This window comes from Megascapheus bottae, chromosome 2 (genome assembly GCF_031878675.1).
Source record: "Megascapheus bottae isolate mThoBot1 chromosome 2, mThoBot2.hap1, whole genome shotgun sequence".
Classification (NCBI taxonomy): Eukaryota; Metazoa; Chordata; class Mammalia; order Rodentia; family Geomyidae; genus Megascapheus; species Megascapheus bottae.
In genome coordinates this window covers 92,888,014-92,909,953 of record NC_143510.1, presented here as the reverse complement: position 1 = coordinate 92,909,953, position 21,940 = coordinate 92,888,014, and the positions used below count along the sequence as shown (strand labels likewise).

The following is a 21,940-nucleotide window of genomic DNA, read 5'->3' as shown; positions in this document are numbered from 1 at the left end:
GATACTTTTTTTTTTTTTTTTCCATCCTGGGCACTGAGCACTGTCCTTGGGCTTTCTCAAGGCTAGAGCTCTACCACTTGAGCCATAGCACCACTTCTACCTTTTCCTATGTATGTGGTACCAAGGAATCAAACCCAGGTCTTCCTGCATGCTAGGCAAGCACTCTATCATTAGGCCAAACTCCCATGAGATTCTTACCTCCAATTAAGTACCCAAAAAGCCAGCAATGAAGCTGTGACTGATGTGGTAGAGTGCTAGCCCTGAGCAAAAGAAAGCCCAGGGATAGTGTCTAGAGAAAAGAAGAGGACGAAGAAGCAACCCTCTCCTCCCAGCAACCTCTCCTTAATAAACTCCTACTTACGCTGCAGGTAACCTTAGTAAATTTACCCACCAGCCTCTTTATTTTTTTTTTTAGAAGTTTTGTTTTATTTTTTTTTGTCAGTCCTAGGCTTCGGCGCAGGGCTTGAGCACTGTCCTTCTTGGACTTTCTCAAGGCTGGCACTCTACCACTTGAGCCTCAGCACCACTTCCGGCTTTTTGCTATGTATGTGGTACCGAGGAATCGAACCCGGCTCTTCATGCATGCTAGGCAAGCACTCTACCACTAGGCCAAACTCCTGGCCCCAGCCTCTTTATTTTTCAGCTTTGTGCATCCTACCTCTCAAGGGCTTTTCCCCCCCAACCCACCCCCAGCCTCTATAGTCTCCCCTTAGCTTCCTCCCTCACTCAAATGCCCCTGTGGCCAGGGAACTTTCTAGAACTGGCCGACAGCGGCCCTCCATGGTTTCTTAGGACTGTCAGCTTCTCAGCTTGGCATTCAGATCCCTCCCGACCTCTGGACTTGCACTGCCCATCCCCTTGGCCACGCCACCCTCCTTCCCAGAACAGAGTCTGCCTTGGGCTTTTTTTGTTTTGTTTTGTTTTTGTGGGTTTTTTTTTGCCAGTTCTGGGCTTAAGCTCAGGGCCTGAGCACTGTTCTTGGATTTTTCTCAAGGCTAGAGCTCTATCACTTGAGCCTCAGCACCACTTCCGGCTTTTTCTATGTATGTAGTACCAAAGAATCGAACCCGGGTCTTTGTGCATGCTAGGCAAGCACTCTACCGCTAGGCCAAACTCCCGGCCCCTGCCTTGAGCTTTTAACATCTGGCTGGAGAATTTCCCACTGTTTGCCCCAAATTCAGATTTAACTCTCCTCTATTTGCTATTCCAAGTGCCAGTCCAAGCAACTGAAACATTTGACATTTTCAGAGAACTTCCTTAGTATGAGAATGTTCTGAGCAATGAGTACGGCAGGTTTACAATAAAACATGATCCTTTGCTTACCTAAATAAAGAATTTTATCCTGTATACTTTAGTGTGTGTGTGTGTGTGTGTGTGTGTGTGTGTGAGAGAGAGAGAGAGAGAGAGAGAGAGAGAGAGAGAGAGAGAGAGAGAGAGCGCGAGAGCGAGCACAAGCACTGAACTTAAGGCTTGTTTGGACTGGGGCACTGTCTCTGCTTTTTCACTCAAGGCTGGCACTCTATTATTTGAACTAGGGCTCCACTTCTGCTTTTGTTGTTGTTATTGTTGTTTTTCTTTTGCTGGTTAATGGGAGATGAGTCTCACAGACTTTCTTGCTGGGCCTGGCTTTAAACCATGACCCTTAGCTCTCAACCTCCAGGGTATGGAAGATTACAGGCATGAGCCACTAGAGCCCAGCTGGAACTACCATTCTTTGGCTTATGCCTTGAAGGATTATGATAAGGGTCTTTGCTGTCCTCATAGGAGTTATAAACCCTTCAGAGAAAATAGATCAAGATCATTAGCAAGTGAGGCTCTTTACTAATGTTGAAATTCCTGGGTAAAGTTTGTTAGGGTCGGAACATCCATGTATTATTAAAGTAAAAGGTTACCTTATCACGGGGAGATGTGGCAGGCAGGGCTTGTGAGGCAGGTAGACATGGCACACCTCCTGATCGATCTGGCCCAGGGATAAAGAAGACCTGCCAGGAAAGAGCAGCACTTGGCCTGGGCAACCCTCTGCCAGATAAGAAGCCAGGGAGAACTGTACACAGCAACTGGGGCAGCTTCCTAGGGACACCGAGCCTGACAGCGGTGGCTCAAGCCTGCCATCCTAGCTACTCTGGAGGCTGAGATCTGAGGATCCTGGTTCAAAGTCAGTCCCGGCATGAAAGTCCGTGATACTCTTATCTCCAATTAACCACCGGGTGTGTATGGGGGGTGTTGTGTGTGACTCAAGTGGTAGAGCAGTAACCTTCAGCACAAAGAGGCTTCGAGACAACATCCAGGCCCTATAACTGACAAAAAGGAGGAGGAGGAGGAGGAGGAAGAAGAAGAAGAAGAAGAAGAAGAAGAAGAAGAAGAAGAAGAAGAAGAAGAAGAAGAAGAAGAAGAACAAGAAGAACAAGAAGAAGAAGAAGAAGAAGAAGCAGCAGCAGAAGCAGGAGCAGGAGCAGCAGCAGCAGCAGCAGCAGCAGCAGCAGCAGCAGCAGGAGCAGAAGCAGGAGCAGCAGCAGCAGCTCAGAGACAGGGCCTAGACCCTGAGTTCAAGCCCTAGACCAGCACTAAACAAACAAACAAACAAGGACAGGGCTGTGGATTAGACAGTCATGGGAAACCAATGTAGTATTTCCTGGACTAATCTATACTCACTGCAGGAGAGTGGTTCTGCTCTGAGGGGACGTGTGGGGAGTTTTTAGGGCTAAGAGGCAAGTATCTGCAGTGAAGTATCTGCAGGTTCCTAAGAGCAATAGGGAGATGAAATTGGGGGAAATTAGACAAGGCAGAGAGGGGAAATGAAAACTGATGTGATAATGAAGGAGTATTGACCTAATTCAAACAAAAAGTCAAAGGTTAAAGGGAGCTGGGAGCCAAGGGTAGCTTCATGTGCCCAGCATTTTAGCTTATGCAAAGGAAAACTGAAAAGGTAATTACAGTCAAGGATGTCTGTTGGTTTGTTTTTACTGTGCTGGTACTGAGGCTTGAGCTCAGGACTGAGCACTGTCGCTTTGCTCTTTCACTCAAAGCTGAGCCTCTGTCATTTGAGCCCACCTCCACTTTTGACTTTTTTTTTTTTTTTTAATTGGAGATAAGATCCTCCTGGACTTTTCTGCCTGGACTGGCTTTGAACTGCAGTTGTCAGGTTTTAGCTAGGATTACAGGTGTGAGTCACTGGCACCTAGCTTCTGAATTGCAGTAAGTATTTAACTGCACTCACAATGTTTCCTTCACTCCTGTCCCAGGCAGCGTGTGTCCCTGACTCATCAGTTTTTTGGGTTTTGTTTTATTTTGCCAGTCCTGGGACTTGAACTCAGGGCCTGAACACCATCCTTGGGCTTTCTCAAGGCTAGCACTCTACCTGTTGAGCCACAGCACCACTTCCAGCTTTTTCTATATATGTGGCACCAAGGAATTGAACCTGGGTCTTCATGCATGCTAGGCAAGCACTCTACCACTAGGCCAAACTCCCAGCCCCCTGACTCACCAAGATCCAGAGAGGGCCTCTCTAGTGTCATCTATTTCCTCTCCCCTAGGCGGCCCCACTCTCAGCTCCTTGCAGGAGGTCCAAGGTTCCATTGTAGCATTATTAGAGATAAGCCTGATCTGTGTGTGGGTCATGTGGACACCAGCTGCCTAGATTACGTTTCCTAAACTAGGTCACTTTTTCTTTTTTTAAAAATATAGGATGTTTCTGTGGAGCCAAGGCTAGCCTCAAACTCCACAGTTTTCTGCCTCGACCCCCACCCCATGCTGGAATTACAGGTTGTATCAGTATCACTGTACTGAGCTTGATGCTCACTCTGCTTGAAATCTTCACTCGGACCTTTTGATATCAGAAAGCCAAAGTGGTGCTGTGGCTTAAGCGACAGCGCCCAGGCCCAGAGTTCAATTCCCGTGATAAGAGAGAAAGAAGGAAGGACTTTGTTGTTAGATTATGTTAAGGCCACAACTTCTGAACTTGTGTCTGAGGAAGAAATCTGAAGATTAGACGGGGGGGGGGGGGGGGGGGGGGAGGGTAATTGGTACCAAGACATGTGAAAGGGTATCAATGTATGTGAATTAATACACCTTCTATCTGGCAAATATCATGTAACCCTTCTATTAATTACAATAAAAATATTAAAAAAAAAAAAGAAATCTGAAGACTGCTTTCCCTGTCTTAAATCACTCTGCTTCCTTGCTTGCTTTTATTTTTCAAAGATAATATCTTCCTATGTACCCAAAATTGAGCAAATCCCAGCCTCCCTAGTGCTGGGATTAAAGATATGTACCACCATGCTCAGACACTTTACTATAGCCACAAGTACCTTTAGGCCCCATCCTCAAGGAGGTCTGTCTGAGACTGTTTCCACTCCCACTTCTTTTCTATTTTCTTTCTTTCTTTCCTTTCTCTCTCCCTGTCTTTCTTTTGTGCTAGTACTAGGACGTGTGTGCAAAGCCTGGGTGTTACGCTTAGCTTTTTCACTCATGGTTTGTGTTTTACCACGAGCCATGGCTCTACTTCTACCTTAGGTGGACTTTTGTGAGCCACAATCTTAGATCCTTGACTAGCTGGGACTATAGGAGTGAACATTCTCACATTCTTTTTTTGTTATTTTTCTCTCCTCCTTCTTCTTCTTCTTCTTCTTCTTCTTCTTCTTCTTCTTCTTCTTCTTCTTCTTCTTCATTTTTTGTTAGTCATGGGACTAGAACTCAAGACCTGGGCACTGTCCCAGAGTTTTTTGTTTGTTTGTTTGCTTATTTTCTTTTGTTCGAGGATAGCACCCTACCACTTTGAGCTCCAGGTCCACTTTGAGTTTTTAGGTGGTTAATTGGAGAAAAGAATCTCTGACTTTCCTGTCCCGGGCAGGCTTCAAGCCATGATCCTCAGATCTCAGCCTGCTGAGAAGCTAGGATTACAGTCAAGAGCCACTTGTGTTAAGAAAATGGAGGAGGAAGGACAAGTCCAGACTTGATCTTCATTCCACAGGCTAGGACTGTTCATGGAGATGCAGCAGTGAGGCGTGAACAGCTTTCCTGTGGGCTCTGAGGTTGTGCGAGGAGGTGAGGTGGGGGCTCAAGTTCTACTGGGTTGGGTCAGGAGTGTTCTGTGACTGGAGAGAGCAGGTCGTGACACACCACGGACAGGCGCCTTATCCAAAGCAAGGACCTACTTTTGCTTCAAACTGGGGGAGGTGAGGCTCTGAGGATATGTCTGGGCTGTCTCACCCAGGCTGTGGGACCTCTGGAAACAATGCTTTGCCCAGAGGCAGGTATTTCCTCATGTACTTGGGGTTATGAGGCCAGGGTGAGTCCTTCCTTCTCCCTGTACTAGGCCACTCAGGACCTCGTCTCCCCAGTCTTTCTCCACCCCCATCCCTCAGCTCAAACTCTCCTTGTCTAAAGCCTCTACCCTCTCCCTCCCTGACCTGAACAATACCCCCCACCCCACTTTTTTTTTTCTCTTTTTACAACTGGCTCTCAGCCAAAACTTCATTTTATTGAATTGTTTACTGCACTAATTAATCTAAGTAGTTATTTTTTGTTCTTCATCACTATTAGCAATGAGCCTTATCATAGCTTGTAAAAATGGTTAAAAGGAGAAAGTGAAGGACGTAAAGCTGTGGCTCAAAGTGGTAGAGTGCTATCCTTGAACAAAAAAGAGCTCAGGGACAGTGCCCAGGCCCTGAGTTCAAGCCCTACAAACCATAAGGAAAACAAAAAAAAAAAAGGAAAAAGTTAAGTGAGTCACCCCCAAATATCACATGTTCACAGCGGGGAGGGGGGGATACAGTGGGCTCAGGAAGGTCCCTCAGGCCCTAGTCTCCAGGGAGAGTGTCCAAGGACCAAGGACACGACCTGGGCTTAGAGGCTAGGAAGCCTAGCCCCAGGGGGTTACTGCTCCCACAGCTAAAGCCAACCTTTGCAGGTGCTTACTGTCTTTGTTAAATTAAATGTGCAGGCCAAGTGCCAGTGGCTCCTCCCATAAACCCTAGCTACTGAAAAGGCTGAAATCTGAGGCTCTCAGTTTGGAAGCCTTCCTATTTCCAATAAACTACAAAAATAAAAATAAGCTAGAAGTGGAGTTGTGTCTCAAGTGTTAGAGCTCTAGTGAGACTTGAACAAAGATGAAGCCAGGTGCCAGTGGCTCACACCTGTAATCCTAACTACTCAACACGCTGAGATCTGAGGATCATGGTTCAAAGTCAGCCAGGCAGGAAAGTCAGTGAAACTCTTATCTCCAATTAACCACCAGAAACTGGAAGTGATGTTGTGACTTAAAGCAATAGAGCACTAGCCTTGTGCAAACGAGCTCAGGACAGAGCCTAGGCCCTGAGTTCAAGCCCCACGATCAACAACAAAAACAACAAAAAGTGGTCAGGGAAAATGACCGAAAAAAAGAAAAAGAGGGGCCAAGAGGTTAGCCTAGTGGTAGACTGCTTGCCTAGCATGCATGAAGACCGGGGTTCAATTCCTCAGTACCACATACATAGGGGGAAAAAAAAAGCCGGAAATAGTGCTGTGGCTCAAATGGTAGAGCTGTAGACTTGAGAAAACCCAAGGAAGGTGCTCAGGTCCTGAGTTCAAGCCCCAGGACTGGCAAAGAAAAGAAACCACATATATGAAAAAACAAAATGTAATCTTTGCCAGAATTACAGAAGTGGTTCACTTCTGCAGTCAGCAAGTTGAGATCTGGTGATCCCTGCCCACAGCCAACCCAGCAGACAAATTTGAGATATTCTTACCTCCAATTTCCACTTTAGAAGAGGAAATGTATTGCAGGTGGTAGAGCATCAGTTTTGAGTGAGAAAGCTAAGGAAAAGTGTGAGGCTCTGGGTTCAAGCCCCAATACTGGCACCAAAAGGAGGAGGAGGAGGAGAAGAAAAAGATGACTGAGAAACACATACTACCAATTAAATAGAATGGGTGTTTTAAATTAGTTCAGATTGGGCCTAAAGCTGGGTGTGGTGGCTCACACTTGTAAATCCTAGCTACTCAGGAGGCTGAGATTTGAGGATCACAGTTCAAAGCTGGCCTCAGCACTAAAGACCATGAGACTCCTATCTTCAATTAACCTCTAGAAAAGGGGCAATGGTTCTGTGGCTCAAAGGGTCGGGTGGTAGCGTTGAGCTGAAGAGCTCAGGGACAATGCTCAGGCCCAGAGTTCAAGCCCAATGACCCCCCCCCACAAAAAATAATAATATTTGGGCATAAAATTGCAGTAAAGTACTAGAAATATGTAGTAAATACAGTAAGTGTAGCCCCAATATTGATAAGCATGAAGCCCCCCCGAAAGAATAAAAGTGCAGCCATTAAAATGACTCCTGTCCCATGGCTTCTAGTAGCCTGTGGTATTGAGTGCCTCTCCCCAACAGCCAACCAGAACACTAAGGTCTTTCTCTTTCCCCGCCTCACCTGTGCAGGCTTCCCCTGCCCCCTGATAATCTGGGTAGCAGCTGCCTAGACTCCACCCTGCCTCCCTGATTTCACACTGCTAGGCGCTGTGGGAGCTCAAGTTCCCACCTCCAGTCTCTACAGGTTTCTCTGCCTGGCCAGTGTCACAGTGAGGAAACCACCCCAGCCAGCCTCTCTGTGGCCCAAGACCCTTCCGGGACCTATAGGGGAGGAGGAGGTGCAGACTCTCAAGAAGTATTTATTTAGCAACTATTATCTCTGGCCTCCGCGCTGGGCTGCAGGAATGTCTGAGGACTTCAAAGCCCTCAGGGAGCCCTCAGGCTGGGGTGGGCAGAGTCCTGAGGGAGCACACCGGATCTAGGGCTGGCGGGGTGGGGGATCACCTGCGAGGGGAGGGGAAGGGGGGCATTTGACCTGACACCAGGCTCAGCAGCCTCCTTCCTGCGGGCACCGCCTGTTCAAAGGCCCGGCGGCCGGCCGAGGCCCCAGCCCTGCAGGCCGCAAGCCCGGGAGGGGCGCGATCGAGGTCAGGCCCTGAGGTCCAAAGGTCGGGCTCCCTGAGTCGGGACTTATCCAGGGGGACGCCATCTTGTTCTCGTCCAGGGAGCACACGCGGCCCGGAGCAGGCCGCTGCTCCGCCCGAGGCCACCCAGGCCCCGGAGACCAGCTGTGGGGGGCGGCTCGGTCCAGCGAGCCAGGCTGCGGCGCAAAGGGCACGGCGGCTCCCGCCCGCTCCGCCCCCGCGGCATTGTGGGCGGAAGTGGGCGGGGCGTCCTCGGGCCCGCCCCCCACCACGCACGCTATTGGCTCCTCTTGAAAGGGCTCCGCCCTCTAGGCAGCGCGATGGGCGTGGCCGGGGCGGCCGTGGGGCGGCGGCTGACGGACACCGTGGTGGAAGAGCGAACGCGGGCTGCGCCACCACCACCATCACCACCTCCTTCACCACCATCTCCTCCACCGTCACCATGGGGGCCCAGCTGAGCACGGTAGGCGGGAGCGGCGCCGGGGACCCCGGGTTCCGGCCTGCGCGGCCGCGAGGGGGCGGGTTCGGCGCGGGCCCGCGGCCGCGCGGGGCTCGGGGCGCCCCGGCCAGGACCCCTCACGTCCGCGCCCGCCACGCGCGGGGTCCGGGGTCCGCGGGGCGTCTCCCCCCGGCCCGCCCTGCCCCAGCCCTGCCCCGCGGCCCCGCCCTGCCCGGACGGTGACTCACCGCGGCCCCGCGGCGGCCGGCCTGGAGCACGGGGCGAGCGTGGCGGGCCGCGGGCGGGCGGCCGCGTGGGAGCCGCAGGTGTGGCCCGAGCGTGCCCGCGCACGGGGCAGTGAGGAAGTGCATGTGGCCACGCACGAGCCCGTGCGGACCCGCGTGGGAGCGGAAAGACTCGGGTGAACTGGCGAGTGCGGCTGGGCAGGGGGTGAGGGCCGGGCGCGGAAGGTGTGGGCGTGAACGGGAGCCGCGTGGCTGGCTCTCGCTGCAGTCCCCGCTAATCTAGGAGGCTGAGATCCGAGGATCGCGGTTCAAAGCCAGCCTGGGCCGAAACAGTCTGAACCATCAAAAAGCCGGAAGTGGAGGTGTGGCTCAAGTGGTAGAGCACCATCCTTGAGTTCAGCCACCATACTGGTACACACACACACGCACACACACAGTGTGTAAACAGTGACAACACAGAAGTGGGAGGGTGTGCGTTGTGGGGTGATGTCACTGGACCAGGGGATAGGAGAGTGCTGCTGTCACTGCCCTGCAGGGAGGGGCCCTGGCCACCCCATAACCCACTAGACCCCAGTGAGGCTGGGCCCTGCGCACCGTGGGCTCTACAGACTTGGTCCTCCGGCAGCAGCACTGAGGAAGCCTGGACCTGACTCTCTGAGTCCCACTCCACCCCAGGCCACCTACAGTGCCTGGGTGGGGTTGTCACACATCCTGGCTCCTGGGTGCTCTGAGTGCTGGAGTGAGGAGGCTGCCTGGGGAGAAGTCTGCCAGCACCGCTTTGGGACATCTGTGCTCTTCCCCCACCCCACCCCACCCCCAGGGCTTCTCCTTGCACAGCTAGACAAGAGGTTTCTTGGGATGCCTGGCTCTTGAGAGCATGTCCAGTATGGGGGGGGCATTCAGTCCCTGGGGTAGGGCACACCTGTGGCATCACTGGACCCCAGAGTAACATCTTGCCTACCTCTTCCCCTCCCACCACCCCCCCACAGGCCTGTAAACTGTTTTCTAATTTACATGCTGTCAGTCTGAGGCCCCTCCCAACCCTGCTTTTTTTGGGGTGACTCACCTTCTGAGTGGGGCTGTCTTGTGTCATTGCACTCTGGGACGCAGCTGTTCTGTGGATGGTGACCAATCCTCCTTGTCTAGGGTCAGGAGATCACCAATCCTGGCTTTCTGTCCAACTGGATCCCAGGATTGCCCCTAGCATTGGCCTAGCATAGCCGCAGTACCCACGGGACACTCAGGCTGAGCAGGATCCTGAGGCTCTGTGCACCGCATGAGCCTGGAGGCTCCCTGTGCTCTGTGGGTGGCCTCTGGGCTGCATCTTATCTGGGCCCAGCAGGCCTTGGGGGAGGCTTCCAGGCCTTGGTACTTGACACTGCCCACCATCTGAGGAGAACATTGGGGGCATGGCCTGCCATTCTGCACCATGATGCCTCTACCTCCCAGCACAGCCAAGAGTTCCAGGGCTTGATGGACCCACTCACAGGTAGAGTGCACGGGCTTTCCCACTGGCCTCTGGCAGCCTCACATCTAGTTGCTGGCCCAGACTCCCTGGCCCAAGGGAAGTAGCTGTGTCTCCCTGGGGCCCTGAGGAGGGCCACTCAGCTATATAGGTAAATGGCTTCTGGCCCTGGGTTTCCTTCCCCCAATTCTTAGCCCAACCTGGAGCCTGCTTACTGCATGACTTCCTCTGTCCCCTCCCACTTCCTCCACTTGGGCTGGGAACAGTCGTGATGTGGAGGCTCAGATCTAGGTGGGACAGCAGGCAGTCAGAAGGTAAGAAGTCATTGCCTGGACTTTCCAGGCCCCAGGTCAGGGAGCTGGCACTTTGGTAGGCCTGGGCAGAATGGATGCCAGTGTCTCACTGGGGAATGCCAAGGCTGGGCAGGGTGCCCCGTGGGTGGGGAGCAGGCTCCATGGCCCTGGTCTATGAGTCTCCTAGGGACTCCCTGGATTGTCCTGGGACCCTGGCACCCAATTTCCTTAGCCCCATGTTGGCAGAACCAGTAAAGTAGGGTGGGTTGCCTGTCTGGGCTGAGCAAGGTGTGACAGGGTGACAGTTCCCGGCTAGGAGCAGCTGCCTCTGTGCCCTGGTGGCTGAAGAGGAGCTGGGCACAGACTTGGCCTCAGCACCTGCCTCCTCTTTACTTACCCACAGGTGGTATGGTGGGGGTGGTGCCAGGGACCAGGATGGGGACCTGAATCTGTTCCATGCCATGCAAGGCTAGTGCCCTACCCCTTGAGCTACAGCAGCACTTCTGGTTTTCTGGTGGTTAATTGGAGATAAGAGTCTCATGGACTTTGGTATACTGGCTGGCTTTGAACCTCAGATCTCAGCCTCCTGAGTAGCTAGAATTACAGACATGAGCCACCAGCACCTGGCTAGATAGGAATTCTTTTCTTTTCTTTCAGTAGTGGGGCTTGAACTTTGGGCTGTCCCTGAGCTCGTCAGCTCAAGCCCTACACCTTGAGCCATAGTGCCACTTCTGCTTCTCTAGTGGTTAATTGGAGATAAGAGTCTCAGGGTCTTTAGTGCCTGGGCTGGTTTTGAACTGAGATCCTTGGATCTCAGCCTCCTGAGTAGCTAGGATTACAGGCATGAGCCACTGCGCCCAGCTCAGATAGGAAAATTTTCACCTCCCTTTCAGTGTCCAGGCTCACCCCTGCCACCAGAGCTTTGTTTCTCCATCTGAGATGGAGCAATGGTAGTATCTCTGTGGATTGCAGCCTAAGGGTTAAGTGAGGCATCCGGCAGAGTGCCTGCTTTAGTTCTCTATCTCCAGTGAATGCCTGTCCTCATTGAATGCCTATGTCCCCAGCGAATGCCTGTGCCCCCAGCTTACGTTCTCTCATCCCAAAGCCCAAGGCAGGCAAAGGGAGCACCAGGCCCAGGCTGCCTCTGGGACCTACCCAGGGTCTAGGGCGTGTCAGACAAACAGGATGGGCAGAACTCCACCCTCATTCTGGTGCTGAGTGGGCTCTTGGCCTGGTTCTGGAAACTTCTAGACAAAATAAGCCTCAGGGGAACATGAGGGTAGGGACTGTTATTCCTAATTAATTCCCCAAATATCTGCGCAGTGCTTCCTGTGCTTCACACTGCTGGGTCACTGACAGTGTTGCCTGGTAATCAGGGGACCCTAGGGCTTCAGGGGGGAGTCCCACCTCCAGCAGCGCCCAGACACCCAAGGGTCTCCACCTCTAGCAGTGCCCCTGACACCTGAGGGTCCTGCACTTACTTCAGGCTGACATTTGTGGGCTTGGGCAAGTGAGGGATGTGGGGTGAATGACAGAAAAGTGGGGAGCAAAGCCCTAGACTTCCCAGAGCCTCGTTTAATAATGGGGATGTAGGTTGTTCCTGCTCCCCCACTTGGGTCAGGCCGGGAATCCCTGCAGGCAGGGGTGCGGAACCGTTCCTTGCCCAGCCTGGCTCGGAAAGGAAGCCGTGGGGTGCTATGGGAGAGGCTCCATGTGGCTGACTGGCTCACCTAAGTTCATTTCCAGGCTCCCAGCAGCAGTAATTTCCTGCAAATGTGCCTCTCCTCACCCTTGTCCCCAGGCTGCCTTCCCTGGGATATGGTCTCTTCCACACAGAGCCATCTATAGGGAAAAATCCCCAAAGGCATCACAGAGGGGCCAGTCCAACTTAGCTATGGAGGGAAGGGCTCTTTGGGCAAGTCTGACCTGGACCTGGGCTTTGAAGCTACAGTAGGAGTCTGTTGGCTAGAGGGGTGAAGGCCTCATGCTAAGCAGGCCGGACCTCTGGGCAGGAGCCCCAGAACGAGGTCTCTGATGCCAGCAGTGGGCCCTGTGTGTGTTGGGGGGGGGGGAATGCTGTGGGAGGTAGAGGCAGGGTATCAGGTTTGTGACAGCCATCTCAGTGGGAACTTGTGCCTGCAGCTGGTGCAGGAAGAACAGACTGGATTGGACTGGAGCCAGATCCTGGTCCCACTGCAGGCCATTTAATCTTTGAGGCTGCAGAGTGACGGGGGGGGGGAGGGGCAGTGACTGCCCTCTGCCTCAGTTTCCTTCCTGTGACTTGGTGGGGGCCACTAACCTGCAGACTGGGGTTGAAGTGGATGCGACCTGGTAGATGGGTGCCAGCTCGGGCTGAGGGCCTTTCTTCACTAAAGGCCTCACCCCTTTCCTTCCCCACCCTGGGGTCCAGTCCCAAAGTCCCAGCTCTGACCCTGAAGTCCTGAGGACTACCCAGACCACGAGATGAGCTGCCGTCCGCTACTAGCCCAAAGTGGGTGCTGGTTCCTGCGGGGTGTGGATGGGTGCGGTAGTCAGTTCTGAGCCTTGTCAAACCCTTGGGCCACATACCAGAGGCCCCATGGGGTGTGGCCTGGTTCACACCCAGCCTAGACTGCAAGAGAAGCATTTGTTCCAAACCCAACAAAAGTCCTGGGACTGCAGCCCCAGGCCAGAGCCGCTTAGCCGGTTTGGGGGTGGGGTGGGTCTGGCTGGGCTCTGAGGGCACCTGAGCCTCTCAGGTTGCAGATGCTTCCCTGACCTGGTCCCCTTCCCATCTCCCTAGTTTGAGCTGTGGGGGATGAGGTGTCTGTCACGCACTGCAGACACCATCAAGGGAGAAGATTCCCAAGCAGGCAAGGAACTTGGTTCAGAGCTTTCTGCCAGCCAAGGAGAAAAGAAAGGTGGAGAATTGGATGACAGTGCATGGGTCACTGGCAGAGAGAAGGAAAGTCAGGGAGGGGCAGATGGTCATTTCTCCTCATTTGGTATTTTGACTTTTCAATTACAGTAAAGATACAGGAATGTCAATATTTGCTCTTTGCTTCATGCTTTATTTCTCTCTTTACATGTGCATACGTGTGTGTGTGCACATATGCACGCATGTGTGCTTCCCTTTGCCCTGAATGCCCCAGCTTCTGCCTCCCAAGGGAGAAATGCCCTTTGCACACCCTTGAATGGGGTCAGAAAAGGGTCATGGGCACATACTGAAGTCTTGTTCACACGGCAGGTGTCACCACATCTTTTTTTTTTTTTTTTTATGTATGTGGTATGGAGGAATCAAACCTGGGTCATCTGTGCATGCTAGGCAAGTACTCTACTACTAGGCCAAACTCCTGGCCTCTCAGATACATAGTTTTTAAAAGCCCCTGATCTGAGAGAAACAGGCCTTTTTCAATCACTTTTTCTCATGGTATCCAGCACAGAAGACCAAATGCTGGAAGAGGGGTGGGGTCACAGCCTGGTTTCTGTGGATTCTCCAAGCCAGTGATTCACATACAGACAGGGGAAGGGGGCCGGGGAGCGGGGACTCAGCTGAGGGATGCAGGTGTCCAGAGGGGTGGCTCTTCAGAGGAACGGTGCTCACTGGTAGCCCCCCTGTCGTTTCAGTTGGGGACCGTAGTGCTCTCGCCTGTCTGGTTCCTCTACAGCTTAGTCATGAAGCTGTTCCAGCGCTCCTCGCCCGCCATCACCCTGGAGAGCCCGGACATCAAGTATCCGCTGCGGCTCATCGACAAGGAGGTGAGGGGCCTCCTCCCCACCCGCGCTGTCCCCCACGTGGGGGTGACAGGACCCAAACTCAGGTCTCTTAATGCACCCACCATCCCACCAGAATCCCAAATGCCATTCAGCAGGGAGGTGGCTAAGTGAGTCTGAGCACCCAGTCCCTTCCCAGCACCAGGATCATGGCCCAAGGCCTGGCACTTGTTGGGCCTGGATGTGTGCTGGCCTTGGTGGCCTCGGCCTACAGGTGGCGCTCTTCTGGCCCAGACCTGTGATATCAGCTCAGACCACCTCCTCCTGCCTCCTCCCGCCCAGGCCAGGCTGCTTCCCTCCTCACTCCCCTGCAAGCCTGCCTCCTCCCAGGCCCTATTTCTGGCCACCCCAGCTGCCTGCAGGGGGTGTGGCAGGAAAAACTGAGTCACAGAAGCGAAGACCGTCCCTCTCAGCCAGCCAGGTCTCTACCCTGCACTGTGTCCAGCATCTGACCCACATTAGTGTGATGCCCAGGCCTCCCTAGCAGGGCCCATGTGAGTCCCAGTGGCTCCTGGAGATGGGGAAAGGTCCCAGACACAGTGAGTCCCTCCCCCTGAGGACACAGGCCTGCCCTTCCCCCACATTTTATCCTCCTGTGGTATAGTGTATTCAAGCCCCGTTTGTTTTCCTGTGCAGGTCCTGGGGCTTGAACTCAGGGACCCATGTCCTCCTGTAAGGCTGGCACTCCATCACTTGACCCACAGCTCCACTTTCAGCTTCCTTTTTTTAAAATGCGGCTCTTGGGGCTTGAGTGAGGGGCTTGAATTTCTCTGAAGCTTTTTTTCTCTGAAGTTTAGTGCTCTAGTGCTTTGAGCCACAGCTCCATGTCTGGCTTTTTTTTTTTTTTTTTTGTGGTTAACTAGGTGAACCTATTCTTCCATCCTTGTTTGACTTTGAATTGAAATCCTCAGATCTCAGCCTCCCAACTAGCTAGGAGGGCAGGCGTGAACACAATGCTCCTGGCTCACTTCCCGCTTCTGTGTGCTTGTGCGTGTGTAATGGTCTTGAGACTTGAACTCAGAGCCTGAGCACTGTCCAGAGCTTCTTTTGCTCAAGGCTAGCACTCTACCTCTGGAGCCAAAGCGCCACCTCCGCTTTTTTCGTGGTTACTGGAGATAAGAATCTCACAGGCTTTTCTGCCCAGGCTGGCTTCAAGCCTCAGTCCTCAGATTTTAAGACTGCAAATCTGTAGGATTACAGGTATGAGCCACAGTGCCTGGCAGCCTGGTTTTTTTTTGTTTTTGTTTTTGTTTGTTTTTTGCCAGTCCTGGCCTTGAGCTCAGGGCCTGAGCACTGTCCTTGGACTTTCTCAAGGCTAGAGCTCTACCACTTGAGCCTCAGCACCACTTCCGGCTTTTTTCTATGTATGTGGTACCGAGGAATCAAACCCGGGTCTTCATGCATGCTAGGCAAGCACTTTAACCACTAGGCCAAACTCCCGGTCCCCAGCCTGGTTGTTTTTTTTTTGTTTGTTTGTTTTGAGGTTTTTTTTTTTTGTTTGTTTCTTTCAATCAGCATTTTTATTAGCCTCAATTAGCTGTATAAAGGGCTTTTATTTTTTTGTGTCCATCCATCCATACAGTGTACCTTCATCTCTCTTCCTCATCTTCTCTCCCTCCTCTGCCCTGCTTTTTTTTTTTTAATATTTTTTTCTTGTCAATTGTGGGCCTGGGCGCTGTCCCTGAGTTCTTCAGCTCAAGGCTACCACCCTACCCCTTGAGCCACAGCACTACTTTTCTGGTGACTTATTGGAGTTAAGGGTCTCACAGACTTTAGTGCCCAGGCTGGCTTTGAACTGCGATCCCTATATCTCAGCCTCCTGAATAGATAGGATTATAAGACGACAAAAAAAAAAAATCACCCATGTAACATGAAGAATCCTCTCTCCCACCACATCCCTGCTGTGTTCCTGTGGAGGGCTCAGCCGGCTCAGAGCAGCTTCTGTATGCGTGTGCAGTCCCCACTTTTGAGTGTGTGACGGTGGCCTGGAGTCCGCTGCTGTCGCCATGGTGGCCTGGTGCTGGTGCATCTGGTGGTTTCTGCGGAGCTCCCCAGGCTGCCCTCCCAGGTCCTCATGGTTCACAGCGCTGTCCCTCCTTTCTTTTCTTCCAAAAAAAACATCTGATGGTGAGTGTCTGACCTTGATCTTCAGGAGGGGTCCATAATCGTCCTGGACTCTGTTCCGGGGCCTTGCCACTTTCTCTGCCCTGAGGGCAGAGGCTCTATGGGGCAGCCTGAGCCCGGTTGGTGGAGTCCACTGTACGTCATGGCCTCCCTGGAGCTTTTTTCACCCATCGCAGCCACCCAGGGGCTTCCAGTCACTCCTGCTGTTGGCTGCTGTGTGTTGAAGGCCCGAGGGTCAGGCTGCTTGTCCTCCCCAGCTGGTGCTGCTCTGTCCATCTGTGGGCCTTGACTTCCATGTGACCAAGGTCCACAGCCACCTGCCAGTCCCCTGGCCAGCCTGGTGCCAGCAGTCAGGGCACTGGCGCTGGTTCTCGCTCTGATTAGAGCTCACTGTAACACTCATTGCAAACAGAAGCTGTCTTCATGGCTCCATGGTCCACTGCCAGCCATGTCCGTGCCCCCTTGTGCAGGGGGGAGCCCATGGCCAGATGTGGGCTTCCCAGGTAAAAGGGTGCCATTGCCCCTGACCCTACACAGCCCACTTGTCAAGGAATTCCAAGTATAGAGGCTTCCAGAGCTTTCTCTCCTGGCCAGGGCCTAGTTATGTCTCAGTCTTGTCTCGGCTCTATCCCATTTGCCCTCCTATCACCACACAGGCTCGTGCGGCAGCTGAGGGCCCAGCTGGCCCTGCACCTCCCCTTTCTATGATGTCTGGCCTCTCTTCCTTTTGGGGACTGGGTGCGGTCCTGCTCTGACCACCCTGTCCTGGGACTGTGGATGGGGTCACTGTTCCTCCCTGGGTGGACCTGTGTCCTCAGACATGTGTGCAAGCTGGTGTGTCCTCGTGAGGGCATGGGATGGGGTACCCCCCCCCATGTGCCCTCAGCAACTCTGGGCCTCCTTGCAGGTCATCAGCCACGACACCCGGCGCTTCCGCTTTGCACTGCCCTCCCCCCAACACATCCTGGGCCTCCCCATCGGTGAGTCCTGTCCCTCCCCACGTCGAGCCCACCTCCCGCAGAGCCAGGCAGGCAGCTGGGGGCCAGCCCAAAGAGGCGAGGCGAGCAGGGAGGACGGGGGCCTTGCACAGTGGGTGTCAGCTGGGAGGGCCAGGCCAGAAGTCAGATGCTGGGCCATGTGGGTGGGAAGGGCAGGTGGGAGTGGTGGGGGAGTAGACCCCCAGTGACCCCGCTTCACCCCGCAGGCCAGCACATCTATCTCTCTGCTCGAATCGACGGGAACCTGGTCATCCGGCCCTACACCCCGGTCTCCAGTGACGATGACAAGGGCTTCGTGGACTTGGTGGTCAAGGTGGGGCCTGGGGCAGGGGGCAAGGCCACTGGGGCAGGGGGTAAGGGGGTGACGGGAGGTGTTGCCATGAAGCAAGTCTAGGCCTGCATGCATCAGCCAGGTGAAGGGAAGCAGCCCTTCCATGTGCGAAGGCCCAGAGGGCAGCTGGAGGGGTGGACAGAAGGAAGGCATGGCCAGCCGGCCATCTGGGCATTGGCAAGCCATGGTCTGGTCTGGGACCTTATCCAAAACAAGCCGGAGATGTTGAGGGGTGGAGCCTCTTTCTGTGTGAAAGCCTCCAATCAGATGAAGGGAGGGAGCCTGGCAAGATGGACAAAGTGACCACGTCCCTCCCTGAACTGTAGCCAGGGATCACCCTTGCTAGGGGCTCAGCACTGCCCCTCCTGGCCAGCCTCTGCCCGCCCAGCCTGGGATATCACAGTTCTGTCTGCCCATCTCTGCAGGCGGGTGGGGTCAGAGCCCGCTCCTTCCCCATTGCAGCACCCCCAGGGGACTGGAAGGGACCTGTTCCAAGAGCAGGGATTATACAGCTGTACAAAATGCATCCTGCACTCCCTGAGGGTGTGGCTGTACCCTGCCCCAGGGCTTCTGCCATGCTGGCTTCCTTGGCGGGTGGAGGGGGGGGGGTTGCCTGAGCTGAATCTGAGGTGTCTGCACCCATTGAACCCTCTCACTGGCTTCTTAGTGCCCCAGCCAGGAACCTGACTGAGAGGCATCTTGAGTGCCAAGTTCTAGGGGGCAGGACATAGACTGTGGGTGCCATGGACAGGCCACTGTGGACAAGGCTTGCCTCAGACACCAGCTGGCAAGAGGTCAGAACTTGGATCTGCCTTGCAGGTTTATTTCAAGGACACGCACCCCAAGTTCCCGGCTGGAGGGAAGATGTCTCAGTACCTGGAAAACATGCAGCTGGGTGACACCATTGAGTTCCGGGGCCCCAACGGGCTGCTGGTCTACCAGGGCAAAGGTACCAAGCCTACTCTGGTGCCTGGCCCAGCAAGCTGTGACCTCTCGAGTCTCAGTCTCCCCTTCTGTCCTCTGGGGCTCACCTGCACCAGGGTTACTGACCAGCCACTCTTGGGATCCCCACACGCATCTCATGAGCCCTCGCCCAGTGTCTCAGTGCCTGAAGACAGGCAGAGGGCTTGAGAGGAGCCCGCCGGTCCCTCTACACCCCCCGCCCCCCACAGTGGCTCCTTGTGGCTTTTGAGTGGGGTCCTGGTCCCCCCTCCCCCCACCCTCCAGGGCTCCCAGGCCCCAGCACAGTGTCTGGGCGCCATCTCACCCTTGTTGGTCCTTCAGGGAAATTTGCCATCCGTCCAGACAAGAAGTCCAGCCCCATCATCAAGACGGTGAGGGCCGTGGGCATGATCGCAGGAGGCACAGGTAGGCCACCCAGCAGCTCCAGCACCCTGGGCCCGGGGTCCTCACATCGGGCTGCCAGGCTGCAGTGTCACTTGTGCCGGCCCCACTTGCAGGCATTACGCCCATGCTGCAGGTGATCCGTGCCATCCTGAAGGACCCAGAAGACCACACCGTGTGCCACCTGCTCTTTGCCAACCAGGTGAGTGGACAGGCCCTTCCAGGGAGGGGCCCTGCCAGCACAGCTGGGCCTGCACAGCTCAGTGGAGGTGCTAGGTTGCAGGAATGAGGGTGTGTGCAGAGCTTCTGCCCTGTACGCCAAGCCCAGAGCTCAGCGCCAGCCTGCTGTGTGGCCTGACACCAGGTGCCCATCCCCTCCGGCCACGCTCCTCATATGAATGAGCCGGGGGCCTGGTCATCACAGGGTTTTGGTTTTTTTTTTTTAGTCTCAGGATTTTGCAACTGATTATTGGAGTTTGATAGCAATATCTCATTGGGGAAGCTCCCCCACCTTGCCCAACAGGGCCCAGGCCCTCAGTCAGACAGGTTCAGGCTGTCTTGTCCTCAGGGTCTATCTGCCCTTGGCCCCCATGAGTTCCCTGGACCCCTACAAAGAGACAGGCTCCCCATCTCCCAGGAGGAAGGAGTGGCTGGGTGGGGAGTTGGGGGGAGGGAGGGCAGAGCTGGCTGGAGTGGGGGACAGACAGGCTGTTACCAGGAGCCAGGGAGCCTGTGGCCCTCTGGCTCTGCTGCTCTCTGTAGGCAGTGGCTGCAGGGCTGGCTGGCAGAGGCCATGGTGGCATAGTCACCACCATCGGACTTGTGTCTGTTTGCCGACCACGTGGCCTGTCCCCTGCAGACTGAGAAGGACATCCTGCTGCGGCCAGAGCTGGAGGAACTGAGGAATGAGCATTCATCTCGCTTCAAGCTCTGGTACACAGTGGACAAAGCCCCTGAAGGTGAGTGGGGGGGTGCCAGCCTGGTGGGCGTGGGGAGATCCTATCTCAGAGGTGAGGAAGGAGCCCCAGAGGGCACAGTAAGGAAGCGGCAGGGCCAGGCTGGGGCTCGGGACCTTGTCTGCAGGGCTCACTGTGGACCGGGCTGAGCTCTCCCCTGGAGTCCAGCCCCCCAGGGCAGTGCTGAGACGGCATGGCTGCTCTGGCCTCTGTCTGTCCTGTCCCCAGCTCTGGTTCCTCTTGCGCTGCCAGTCCAGTGACCGGCTCTGCCCTAGAGGAGCTGAACCACACAGGAGGCTGTGGGCCCTGAGCCCAAGTCAGACTGAGGTGGAAACGTGGGCTTCAGACACCTTCCTCGGGCAGTCACAGCTCACGCCTGCAATCCCAGCTCCTCAGGAGGCTGTGAGGTGAGGATTGCTGTTCACAGCCAGGCCAGGCAGGAAAGTCCAGGAGACTGTTTATCTCCAATTAGTGAGCAAAAAGCCAGAAGTGGAGCTGTGGTTCAAGTGGTAGAACATTAGCCTTGAGTAAAAAAAAAGGGGGGGGGGACAGCCTCCAGGCCCTGAGTTCAAATCCTAATATTGGCACAGAAAAGTTGAGGGAAAAGCCCCCTGGTTTTTTGTTGTAAGAAGAGGGGCAGCGCTGGTGTCCTCATGGGCGGGCCTGGGTTGGGGAGTTACAGGAAAAGGCAGAGATTGGGGTGATAAGAGCTTGTTTTGGCAGTACTAAGATTTGAACTCAGGGCCTCATGTTTGTTAGGTAGGTACTACACCACTTGAACCATGCCTCCAATCCCTTTTTGCCTTAGTTACTTTTGGGATAGGGTCTCCCACCTATGCTTGGACTGCGATCCTCTCATTTACACCTCTTGCACACCTGGGACTCCAGGGACCTCAGACACACTGCTGTGCTGTTTGACTGAGCGGGGACCTTTGCCCTGAGCTGTGATCTCCCGATCACTACTTTAGCTGTAGGTGGAGTTGGAGGCTTGAACACACCTTCCTGGGCAGGAGGCCCCTCGCCATGCTTGCGCTGCAAATGAATAACTAACCTCATCCCGTGGCCCGCAGAGCCGGGGAGGACTTGTGTTTAGGTCAGAATGCAGGGCCAGAGCCTCAGGTGGTGCTCAGGGCTGCTCTGCCTTCTTTGGGAGGTGTAGCATGGTAGCTCAGCTGTTGGGGAGGGAGGAGAGGGGAGAGGGGTCCCTGCGAGCTGTCGCCCCATCTCTGTTGCCTGGTCTGCCCACAGCCTGGGACTACAGCCAGGGCTTCGTGAACGAGGAGATGATCCGGGACCACCTTCCACCCCCGGGCGAGGAGCCGCTGATTCTGCTGTGTGGACCCCCTCCCATGATTCAGTTCGCCTGCCTGCCCAACCTGGAGCGCGTGGGCCATGCCAAGGAGCGCTGCTTTGCCTTCTGATGGCCACGACCCCACAACCTACGCTGCCCTGCGCTTGCTCACCCCACACCAGGCCCAAGGGCACCCTGGGGCAGGGCTGTGCTTCAGATGCCACTACTGGCCAGCTGCAAGATAGCTCCTGTCTGGCTCACTGTCCTGTGACCCCAGCCCACCTCTGCACTCCCTTCCGCCATGGCACAGTGATAGAAAGGGATGGAAAGGGGGACCCCTGCCAGGCCGAGGCCAGTCTCCCTCAGTCCCTGCCCCACACTACACGGACAGGTCTTCTTGGAGGGGCGGCTCTAGGGGAAGAGGCACTGGCCAAGCGCCTTGGGCCCTGGTGGACCCCAACACCCAAAACTTTTAGGCCACTTGCGTGCCACACTTATAGGCCCAGCATAGGGTCGTGGACTCTGGGGTCCTGGCTTGGTCCAGGGCCAGCTGCCCTGGTGGCTATACAGAGCCTCTGGCCCAGTCCCCACCCAGGGGTGGGAGCTGACACCTTGCGTTGCCTTAGAGACCCTGGCCAGCCTCCCGCACAGCGGCTCTCCACATTTTTAAGCAGGAGTTGAAGTAAAACTTTGCTAACATTCATCCCGCAGCGCCTGTACCTGTGACTGTGGGGGGCGGGGAGACACTAGGGCATTTATGTCAGATGTGTCCTCACTGGTTAT

The 21,940-nt window shown here is 54.7% G+C and overlaps 1 protein-coding gene across 2 annotated transcripts; it reads left to right on the top strand.

Annotated features, from left to right (window-relative positions):
* Nucleotides 1-8,250: 8,250 nt before the first annotated feature.
* Nucleotides 8,251-21,860, top strand: Cyb5r3 (cytochrome b5 reductase 3). Of its 2 annotated transcripts, none has more exons than XM_090328849.1 (9): nt 8,251-8,381; nt 13,967-14,098; nt 17,145-17,217; nt 17,442-17,548; nt 18,386-18,515; nt 18,851-18,934; nt 19,027-19,112; nt 19,770-19,869; nt 21,115-21,860. In XM_090328849.1, exons 1-9 carry the CDS (start codon nt 8,361-8,363, stop codon nt 21,285-21,287), a joined length of 906 nt encoding a protein of 301 aa, XP_090184975.1. In that variant the 5' UTR covers nt 8,251-8,360; the 3' UTR covers nt 21,288-21,860. The 2 variants fall into 2 exon arrangements, with proteins under 2 accessions (XP_090184975.1, XP_090184976.1); XM_090328850.1 differs by lacking the exon at nt 8,251-8,381 and adding an exon at nt 9,987-10,091.
* Nucleotides 21,861-21,940: the final 80 nt, after the last annotated feature.